The 11,514-nt window shown below is 48.4% G+C and overlaps 1 protein-coding gene across 1 annotated transcript; it reads left to right on the top strand.

Moving 5' to 3' along the window:
- The first annotated feature begins 1,056 nt into the window (after positions 1–1,056).
- On the top strand, positions 1,057–3,368 carry LOC125914630 (glutathione S-transferase theta-2B-like). The gene is given in 4 exon segments (XM_049620120.1): positions 1,057–1,304; positions 2,441–2,591; positions 2,681–2,854; positions 3,159–3,368. Coding segments are annotated over 4 exon segments (756 nt in total). The 5' UTR covers positions 1,057–1,083.
- The last annotated feature ends 8,146 nt before the right edge of the window (positions 3,369–11,514 follow it).

The following is an 11,514-nucleotide window of genomic DNA, read 5'->3' as shown; positions in this document are numbered from 1 at the left end:
AAGTTTCTGCGTCTTATTACCATTCTGATCAAGGTACTAACTTCCAGCCAAAAGGCAGGCTTTTGTTCCTCTCTGTAACATAGCCACGGGCTAGAAAAGTGTAGCCTGAGAAATTGACATGAAAGTGTTCCAGTAAGACCACATTCTTGAAAAGCCCCTGAAATAAAAGAAGAGGGAATAACTCACCAAGTTTGCACCAAGGCTCAGCGTCCAGACAAGAGGAATAGCCCCACGTTAGGCGCCAAAAATAATTTTAGGCCAGTGAGGGAACAGTCAAGAAAGAATTCTTGAGACATTTTGGGTGCAAAAAAATCCTTTTATTATAGCATGAAGACAGGAGACAAGACTGGAGGGAGAAAGAGTTGCCCTGGGATCATGAGGTGCAACTGATTAGGTATTTAGGAATTGGGTGGGGGAGAGGCAGGTAGAGACAAAGGAAGTCTAGAAAGGGATTTCTGTGTGTTGCAGAAGAATTACAGGATCCTGGAGGTCTGGTTATTGTCAAACTAATGTTGCTTTTTGCCTCTGGCAAAACATTAACATTAAGGCAGTTGTGAATTCTTTGAGGAAAGTCACACTGTCTCCGTCTCTGGTATTTATCAAAGGGCTGCAAGTTGTAAGTAAATTTCATTTTATCTACATTTCTTTTGCCTTTGTTCTCATCTGTGTCTCCCACCAGAGACTGCCCTCTGCTGTGTGGCCGTCTAGGACAGGTCACAGACCCTCTGAACCTTGGCTTTCCCCTCTGAAAAGGAGGATAATGTTATTTCCACATTGTGTGACGGGAAGAAACTACTGAACTGGATTTTCAGAGTTCCTGCCTTGAAAGCCTGTGTTTAAAGTCATAAAACCCTAAAGACCCTGGGGACATGGCCACAATGTGAGAATTTAGAGGTAAGAGTTGCTGAGCCTCCCCTCTTTGCCTCCCTTCCCCCTCCCCACCCCAGTTCTGGACAAATAACTCCTCTTCATCCATCTGGAGCACCTGACTGCACCCGCTGAAACCCCTCAGCCACCCTGGGAGGTGACAGGGCAAGGAGGCCATCCTCATTCCTGGTCCCAAGGCCCAGCCATGGCCCTGCCATGGCCCCACACAGCCCTCCCCACAGACCCAGCTGTTTCTTAGCCAAGCCTGGCCCCTGGGGTTCTGGCTGGGGAAGGGAGAGGGAGGGCACAGCAGGTGTGTTTCTTGCTCCGAAGGGCCTTTCCTCTACTGGGCACCTCGTGAGCGGGGAGTTCTCCCAGTTTAACATCCTGCAGAAGGTATCCACCCTCAAGGATGGTGACTTCGTCTTGACTGAAAGGTGCTCATCTTCCCTCCTTCCTCCTAAGCCCCCAGCTCACCTGGCCTCTGGCTCTCCCACTGTGTGCCCTCTCAGACCACAGGGGGTAGGTGGGGGTGAAGGTGAGGGGTGTGGTGAGAGCTGACAGCTGGGGAGGGAGGTGATCAGGATGACTGGGGGGGGGGGGTTGATACAACATGCCTCTGTACCTCTTTTGCCTTCCTCCTCCCTTCTGGACCACAGAGCCTCTCTTCCCCCAGACTGAGGGTTACTAGAAGAGAACATGTGGGGGCACCCGGGTGGCTCAGTTGGTTAAGTGTCTGACTTTGGCTCAGGTCATGATCTCATGGTTCGTGAGTTCAAGCCACGCGTCGGGCTCCAGTGTTGTCAGCACGCAGCCCACTCCAGATCCTGTCTCCCTCTCTTTCTGCCCCTCCCCTACTCATGCTCACTCTCTCTCTCTCCCTCTCTCAAAAATGAATACATATTAAAAAAATTTAAAAGAGAACATGGAAACTTTTACCCAGTGTTGCACAGAGAGCAGGTTCGAAAAATGGAAGCCAAAAGGGCCTCTTCTGACTCCTCAGGCTACCCTCCAGGGTCTGCCAGGACTTGAGGGCACGACCCATGGTGAGGGCCAGCCACCAGGCAGATAGAGGACAAGAAGTCAGGTGGCTGCAGGAGTGATGGCCAGAGGACCCTGTCAGAAGGGACCCATGGCAGATCTGAGGACGTTTCCCCTCTTGGCCTCTGTCCCACGCACTTAGACTTGATACAAGATTGCAGAGGCCCAGAGAGCCTTTTCTGAGCTGTGAGGCCTTGCACAAGTCACTGTTCTGAACCTTTGTTTCCTCATGCACAAATGGGACAAGTCTCTAGCTTAGAGAGCCGCTGTTGTGATATCACAGAGAGAAGGCTCTCGATGCTCAAAGCAGCAGGTCTGGCCAAGATTCCTTGCTTGAGATAGCAAAGGAACGAGGGAGCTCTGGAGGGTAGAGTCAGGGGAGAGAGAGGAGGCAATGCCCAGGGAGCTGCAGGTAGGAGTGGAGGCCAGCAAGTACAGAGAAGCCCCAGAACCCCACTGAGGGATGGGAGCAGCTGGGGTAAAGGCCACGAACGAGGGTCATCACAGTCGCTGCTCTTGCCCTTATCTCCAGCACCGCCATCTTGATTTACTTAAGCTTTAAGTACCAGACGGCAGACCACTGGTACCCATCTGAACTTTGGGCCCGTTTTCATGCCCACAAGTACCTGGGCTGGCATGCTGACTGCATTCGTGATACCTTTGGCGTGCCCTTGTGGACCCAGGTGAGGAGAGCCATCTGGGGATTGTTGACTGTCAGGGACCCGGGAGGAGGCAGGGACCACAGCCTGAGCCCACCCTTTGCCCCCATTAGGTGTTGGCACCACTCATTGGAGTCCATGTGACTGAGGAGAAGGTGGAGCGCAACAGGGCCACCACGGACCGGGCACTGCAGTGGCTGGAGGACAAGTTCCTGGGGGGCTGGGCCTTCCTCAACAGCCAGCAGGTGACGCTGGCTGACCTCATGGTGCTGGAGGAGCTGGTGCAGGTACCAGCTTGGCCAGAGGAGGATCATCTGTGGGCAGCATTCCTCCTATCACCATGCCCATTACACAGACAGAAACACTGAGGCCTACAGAAAGCTAGGAATTTGCCCAGAATCACAGAACAAGTTTCTCTTTGAACTAGTGATGGAGCCCTGACTTCCTGCTCCCCTCCTGTGTATATTTCATGCTGGTGCTCTTGGGCCCTAATGTTGGCCACACTGCCCTGGGCCTTACGTGGGGTTTGGGGAAGGGGCCTGACATTGAGGCCTCAGTATCACTTTAACTTTCCCATCCTTGTCCCCACAGTCTGTGGCTCTTGGCTGTGACCTATTTGAGGGACAGCTGAAACTGGCAGCATGGCGTGACTGAGTAGAGGCTTTCCTGGGTACTGATCTGTGCCAGGAGACCCATGGCCCCATCTTGAACATCCTAGAGCAGACGGCTAACAAAACAGTCCTGCAGCCCCCACCAGAACTCTCCCTCTATATGCTATTTTATATTTCTAGGATCCCCTGAGGAATCTGGAATAGGGACTGATGGTTGGAGGCCAGGAGATTAGCAATAAAGATTCATTCTTAGTTTCGTACTTGTCCTTTTTCATCTTTTCCATCTTGCCTCAGTGTCTTGTTTCTGATCCCAGGAGGAGCTCTGCACAGGCAGGATACCTTATGTCCCTGGTAGTGCTTCTTCTCAGTACAGCAGATACAATAATCAATAGAAGACTAAAATCTACCATATGTGAAAAGCTCTGAAAATTCAATAACATGAAGAAAAACAAATCAACTAAAAATCAGCAAAGGTCATTGGTCTTTTAAAAATAATGAAGACTCCTTGGGGCACCTGGGTGGCTCAGTCGGTTGAGCGTCCGACTTCGGCTCAGGTCATGATCTCATGGTTCGTGGGTTCGGGCCCTGTGTCGGGCTCTTTGCTGACAGCTCAGAGCCTGGAGCCTGCTTTGGATTCTGTGTCTCCATCTCTCTCTGCTCCTCCCCTACTCACACTCTGTCTCTCTCTCAAAAATAAAGATTAAAAAAAAAAATTTTTTTTTTTAAATAATGAAGACTCCAACTTGAATGAAGAACCAAGAACTATTGTTTTTTGTTTTTTTATTTTTATTTATTTTTTAAGTAGGCTCTATGCCCAGTGTGGAGCCCAACTTGGGACTTGAACTCATGACCTTGAGATCAAGATCTGAGCTGAGACCAAGAGTTGGATGCTTAACCAATTGAGCCACCCAGGCCCCAGACTTATTGGTTTTATTACACTGTTGTATTATATGTATGGAATAAAAGTATGTTCCAATAACCCTCATCACAGTTAACCAAAGTAACCTCACAGATAACAAGTCAGTATAGCATTGGTACCAGGACAACAAAATATTAAGAAATCAATGAGAATTGAAAACTGCTAAGGGATATAGATGGTGTTTCATGGGATATGGTAATGATTTTTGAAGTCTGGGAAACTTAAAAGACAACTAGCACTCCTGTCTTCCGGCAGTTTCAGCATAACAGCAAACTATGGGGTTATAGATTGTCGCATAAGTTACCGTGTATATCAGCTGGGTTTATTTGTATGACCAAGCCCACATCAGTAATTTTAGCAGAGAGAATGTAATAGAAAGAATTGGTCACCAGGCATGATAGAACTCCACTGGCAAAGAAAACCCAGATTATCCCAGAGACAGCCAATAACCCTAGGGCTGGGGGACCAAGGGAGGAAATTGGAATTATTAAAATCCAGGTGCTGAAGGAGAAGTAGAACTTAGGTCTCTGAGGAGGGTGTTGCTGCCTCCAGAACCCCAAAGATGTTCCCATAGAACTTAGATCAGACCTTGGAAAAGGGACTGATGGAAGAGGGTTCTGGTATCTCTCAGGGTGAATGAAAACAATGGTCCTAAGAGTGTTGTGTTGGAAAACTGCAAACTGAGTTCACCTGCAGTTATGGGAGAATCACTGCCCCCAGAGCAAAGACCTGTTGGTGCGGGGATGTTGACAGTGTCCAGAACTTTTGACCTCCTCTAGCCTCCTACTCAGTTCATGGTATCAGTGTTTTAAGGGCAGGGCTTAATCCTGTGTCTAATACCCCATGGTGTAGGGCATGATCTAAAAACCTCTGTTCTTGGAGAAGCTGGTGGTCAATTGCATCCCTGTGGCCATTTCTGCCTGGGCATCAAAATGTCTTCATTTATTTGAACAGGAGTGCTAGAAGAGAAAAACGATTCTGAGGAAAATGGGTTTCCCCACATAAGATTTTATACCCAACCAAAATAGCACTCTTGTGGGAAGATAGAAAATGTCAGCTGTGCACCTCTCCTGAGCTACCTAACAAAAGCAAGGTGTGCTTTTTGGGAAGGAGTTCAACCAAACAGAAGATAAGAAGACATTGACCCAGGACCATACTAACATCTAGAATACTGGGTAAGAAGCAATGGGCTCAACCCCAGGTGTCACCACCCCCAACTAACTGTGATGAGATCCCTGACAGTGATGGAAGGGTGGCTTGAAACAAAGCCCTGAGCCAGGTGGGAGACTTCTGTCTTCAAATCCATCATGTGTCCAACCATCAGTCCCTCTTCCAGACTCCTCAGGGGATCCTGGAAATACAAAATAGCATATATGAGTAGAGTTCTGGTGGGGATTGTGGGACTGTTTTGTTGGCTGCCTGCTCCAGGATGTTCAAAATTCGGCCATGAGTCTCCTGGCACAGATCAGTATCCAAGAAAGCTGATGGTTTGGCACTTCTTTTTTATTCTCTGGAACTGTCTCCTAATCCTGGGGCTTGTGGCTATTTTTCAGTTTTGATTTGTCGGTTTCCTACACCCTGATTTTGGTGTGTTCTGCCAGGTGGTGAAAGAGTTAGCCTCCAGCTGCCCTCCTGGTGAATCCCCAGTGGGAATGAGGTGGCCTCTCATTGGCCCCAGTCATGCTTGCCCTCAGACCTCCATGCTAGTCACAGTGTCCTGCCCTACCATGAACCTGGCACGCTACCTGCACCTGTGTCCCAGGCCATCTGCCCCATCACATCTTCACCAGGTGGAATGGCATCTCCTCCAAGTCGGACTCAGCAGTACTTCTCCAAGGCCCTGACCCTCCCAAGGTCCCCCTCCTCCTCCTAAAGTCCCCCTCCTCACCCCCACCTTCTTGGAGTCCAGAACTTTTGGGATCTTTTCCATCTGTGCCTGGCAGCCTTCCTTACCCAGAAGGAAGTCGGTCATGTCAGAACATAACCACCACTTCATGCCTCCTCCCTGTGAACCTTGGGCAGTGTGACTTAAGTGACAAACATTTATTTCTCAACACTTCTGGAGTTTGGGAAGCACAATATCAAGATGCCCGTAGATACAGTATTTGATGAGAGCCTGCTTCCTGGTTCATAAATGGCTGTCTTCTCTCCACGTCCTCATGTGGTAGAAGGGGCTAAAGAGTTCCCTGGAATCTCTTTTATAAGGTCAGTAATCTCATTCACAAGGGACTCATACCATCACCTTGGGGGGTAGGATTGCATCATATAAATTTGGAGAAGGGAATTCAAATATCTAGTCCATAGTAGGGAGATCCCAAGCCTTGCCAGTATGGTATTTTAAATAGATAGATGATATATAGATAGATAGATAGAATATTTAATGTTTATTTATTCATTTTTAAAAGAGAGGGGGCGGGGGGAGGGACAGAGAGAGAGGAAGAGAGAATCCCAAGCAGGCTCCGCACAGTCAGCACAGAGCCCGATGTAGGTCTCAAACCCACCCACTATGAGATCATGACCTGGGCCAAAATCAAGATTCGGACACTTAACAGACTGAGCCATCCAGGCATCCCTATTCATTTATTTTTACATTAGTACAGACAGAGATACTTTCTAGAAAATGATCGATCGTATAGACTTGCTCAAAGAAAAACGTACCCCATTATATGGTTTCAGTGAGGTTGCATGAGAAAAAATTCACATCTGTACTGATTCTTTTTTTTAAAAAAAAAATTTTTTTTTTTAACGTTTTTATTTCTTTTTGAGACAGAGAGAGACAGAGCATGAACGGGGGAGGGGCAGAGAGAGAGGGAGACACAGAATCGGAAGCAGGCTCCAGGCTCTGAGCCATCAGCCCAGAGCCCGACGCGGGGCTCGAACTCACGGTCCGCGAGATCGTGACCTGAGCCGAAGCCGGACGTTTAACCGACTGAGCCACCCAGGCGCCCCTGTACTGATTCTTAAAACGTACTTTTCACCACCCTGTATCTTTGGGTTCAAAGTATAGATTATTGGGGTGCCTGGCTGGCTCAGTCAGTAGAGCATGCAATTCTTGATCTCAGGGTTGTACGTCTGAGTTCCACATTGAGTGTAGAGATTACTTAGAAATAAAATCTTTTTTGAGGTGCTTGGGAGGCTCAGTCTGTTTAGAAAAAGTGAAGACCCATATGATCATAATCTACAATAAGTTGTCCAGCACCATAAGGTCTCAGGCCACGTTGTTTTGGTATCTGGGGCTTGCTTCCAGTTACAGATACAAGACAAGGCACAGGGAGAGGTCAGTCAAATACACATCTGGAATCCAGACACTCCAGCTGCGTAAAATCACACAGTTGTCTAGCATCAGCATTAAGTCCCAAAATGAGATACCAATGAGGTTGTTAGCATGGAGAATTTTTTTCCTGATGAGCTGCGAGCTCTGCCTGGGCTTGCTTCAATGCGTCTAACACCAAATAGGTTTCAGACCAACTGTGACTGAATTTTGACAGTTTCATTGTATATTCCATTTGATGAATCCTGCCCTAAGGGCTTCAAACAGTGAAATCACGGTCATACAGGTTTCTAAACAAGTCTGCAGACCTGACCGTGGGTCAAAGGCATCTGCTGCCATTATTTTGTGGCATCCTGCATCTTTGGAGAGATTTGTAGTTGTATTTGAATAAGAAAATAGCAGTGAAGTGGTAACCGGTGAAAAGGTTGGTGTGATGGACCAGGAGACACTGGTGTCAGGGAGACACTAGTTATTGAGAAGTATTTTGATACATGGTCATTTCATTAGAGAACTTTTTTTTTTCTTTTAAGAACTGGGGCAGCTGAGTTATATAGTATGCTTCTTTTTTCTTAAGTTTTTTTTTAATACTTATTTTTGAGAGAGGGAGATAGAGATCAAATGCAAGTGTGGAAGGGGCAGAGAAAGAGAGGGACAGAGAATGCGAAGCGGGCTCTGCGCTGACAGCGGAGAGCCTGATGCGGGGCTTGAACTCATCATGGACCATGAGATCATGACCTGAGCCAAAGTCGGACGCTTAACCAACTGAACCACCCCGGTGCCCCTGTATAATATGCTTCTGATGAGCCACGCCCAGCTCTGAGCACATTGCATGTATGAGCTCACTGAGTCACTGAGTAAAGGGCGCTTTACTACGGTGCACGGTGGCCACTGCACCTGTGGACGGGAACAGGGCCACCCAGTTCCTGCTAATGGACCAGTAATCTGTGACTATTACTGCCACTGCCCTCGTGGGTCACTGCTGAATACAACTGTGGGCACTCCCACAAATGGCATTGCTGGGTAAGGGTATCGTGTGTCTTTTTTTTTTTTTTCCGGAAATGGAATGATTTTTAAAAATCATTTATTAAAAAATACTTTTTAGTGGACACACAGTTATATTTTCAGGTATACAGCATAGTGATGTGACAACTCTGTACTTTATGCTGTGCTCACAAATGTAGCTGCCATCCTTCACTATACGATGCTCTTACAATATCATTGACTGTATGTGCTGTACCTTTCATCCTCTTGACTTATTCATTCCATAACTGGAAGCCTGTACCTCCACTTCTCTTCAGCTATTTTCCCAATGCCCTCACCCCATCTTCCCTCTGGCACCCAATAGTTCGTCCTCTGTAGTTATAGATTCGATTCTGCTATCACAGGCCATTTTCAAACAAAAAAAGTTTTTCACAGTTTATTTATTTATTTTGAGAGGGTTGCAGAGAGAGAGAGAGGGAGAGAGAATCTCAAGCAGGCTCTGCACTGTCAGCACAGATCCCAATACTGGGCTCAATCTCACAAACCATGAGATCATGACCAGAGCCCAAATCAAGAGTCAGATGCTTAACCGACTGAGGAACCCAGATGCCCCAGGGATTTTTTTAAAAAGGTGTATTTATTTATTTATTGAGAGAGAGAGAGAGAGAGAGAGAGAGAAATGTGAGTGGGGGAGGGGCAGAGAGAGAGGGAGAGAGAGTATCTCAAGCAGGCTCCACGCTGTCAGTGCAGAGCAGAACCCAACTTTGGGCTCGATCTCAGGAATGGTGAGATCTCAGGAAAAGTGAGATCATGACCTGAGCCAAAACCAAGAGTGGGATGCTTAACTGACTGAGCCACCCAAGTGATCCTGAGTCAGGGATTTTTAAAGGCCATTAGAAGAAGGTCTGGGGAAAGGGGAGAGGAGTCACATGACTCCTCAGCCAAAGAAAGTTGGTAAATATGGGAGGGTCAATCTCATTTTGTTGTGCTCAAAGAGAGAGTCAGTGGTTCTGGGTTCTGGCTGGCTTTTTTTTTTTTTTTTTTTTTTAATGTTTATTTATTTTTGAGAGAGTGCAAGTGGGGGAGGGGCAGAGAGAGAAGGAGACAATCCGAAGCAGGCTCCAGGCTCTGAGCTGTCAGCACAGAGCCTGATGAGGGGCTGGAACTCATGAACCACAATATCATGACCTGAGCCAAAGTCGGACACTTAACCCACTGAGCCACCTACCCTGGCTGGTTTCTTTATGAAAACTTGATCTCCTGCAAAACAACAGAATTCACAGTTGGCTATCATGGCATCGAGCATGAATATTATCTTACCGAAACAAGGTGGCAGAGAAGCAGATTTGGGGGAAAGATTTGAGCTGCACTACCTGCCTTGTTAACTCTTGGTTAACCCTTGGTGAATGGGTGGCTCAGTCGGTTAAGCGTCTGACTTCGGCTCAGGTCATGATCTCATGGTTCGTGGGTTCAAGCCCCGGGTCAGGCTCTGTGCTGACAGCCCAGAGCCTGGAGCCTGCTTCAGATTCTGTGTCTCCCTCTCTCTCTGACCCTCCCCCATTCACGCTCTGTCTCAAAAATAAATAAACATTAAACAAAAAATTTAAAAAAAAAATCACTGAAAGCCAACACCCTGTTTTGTAGTCAAGGGCTTCTCGTCACCAACCACGTGCCTGAACACAAAACTTCTGGGAAATTGCATTTATGTCACAGAAACAGACCTTGTCAAAGTACACAACACTTTCAAGTTTCTTACAGTTCCATTTGCCAATATTTGTTTTCCAGTGAGTGAGTAGTTTTCTTATGAGAGAGCCAGGATCCAGTCTCCCAGGCACCCCCTTTCCCCCTGCTACGGCAGGAGGCCACGTGGCTCATGCGGCTGCAGTTCTTAGATGTGACAGTAGATGTCACTGCCAACCAACAAATGGGGTCCTTAACCTAGGGCTCTGAGCCCCTTTCCCTGGGCCTTGGTGCCCCTCCTTGGTCCACCCTGTGTCATTTCCAGCCTGAGTCTAGGCTCCCATGTTACATCTGTCCTGCCCTGGGGGCCCCGGGGGTTGTCTTCCCCCTCAGATCCTGTTCTGATGGCCTCCCTTTCAGAGATCCTTCATACTTGTTTGCTTTCCTGGGCCTTTTCCATCTTTCCCCAGGGGGTTGGGGGTGGAGGCAGCCTGTGCCTTCTAGATCCAAACCAGCTACTTTGTTGTTCAAACAATTGGATGGTTTCTCTTTCAACAGACACTGCAATAAAGTATAAGAAGTAAACGAACAATAAAGTTAATGAAGTTAAACAGTCACTGTGAGTTCAGTGTAGGTGACAGCTATGTCCGGGAGGGAGGCCACAACCGAACTAGCCATGCTGGGCACCATCGTAGGACGGAGGGGCAGCAGGATCCCCAGGTTGCCTGCCAGGAGGAGAGACAGAAGACACTCCTGGAAGTGACCTTAACTCCCAAATTGGTCTCGGCAGAGGGAAGGGCCTGAGCTAATGCTGGAAGCAGGAAGGTTGAGTGTGTTTGACTTTCCAGCAGCCGGGTGTGGCCAAGGGCATATGCTGGGAGACCAAGGTCAACGTGGCAAGATGAGCACAGGCTCTTGAGCCACGCTGAGGACTGGGCGTTAGTTCCCAGGAACTGTAATTGCCTGGGTACATAACCAGCTGGGGGGGAGGGTGGGGGCATGCCTGACCGCTGGATGGTGGAGTGGGGTAGAGAGAGCTGGGTGGAGGACAGGATGAAGGGGGAATCTATCAATGGCAGAGACTTCTTCTGCCAGAGGCCTGCAAGTTTTTGAGGGAGGTGGGAATGGCTAGGTACCAGGGTCCTCAAGGCCACTGCCCCCACCCTGCCTGCAAATACCAGACAGCAGCCCCCTGATGCCATCTCACTTGTAGGCCCATGCCCGCATGAATGAGTGCCCGAGCTGGCATGACGACTGTGTCCAGGACACCCCCTGGGCATGCCTGTGTGGACCCAGGTGAGAGGGGTGATGAGGGAGTGTGACAGGCGTGGGCAAGGCCAAGGTGCTGGAGGGTGGGGCTGCAGACTGAGCCCACCCTCCACTCACGTGACTCGTGCTGGTTCTGCTCATTTGTAGGCAAGTGCCCAGGGAGAAGCTGGGTAGGAACAGGGACAGACAAATTCCCGAGAGGCAGGGCTTTCGTCT

The sequence above is a fragment of the Panthera uncia genome (genome assembly GCF_023721935.1).
Source record: "Panthera uncia isolate 11264 chromosome D3 unlocalized genomic scaffold, Puncia_PCG_1.0 HiC_scaffold_8, whole genome shotgun sequence".
Lineage (NCBI taxonomy): Eukaryota > Metazoa > Chordata > Mammalia > Carnivora > Felidae > Panthera > Panthera uncia.
Note: the sequence above shows the minus strand (reverse complement) of the source record. Positions and strands in the feature narration are given on the sequence as shown.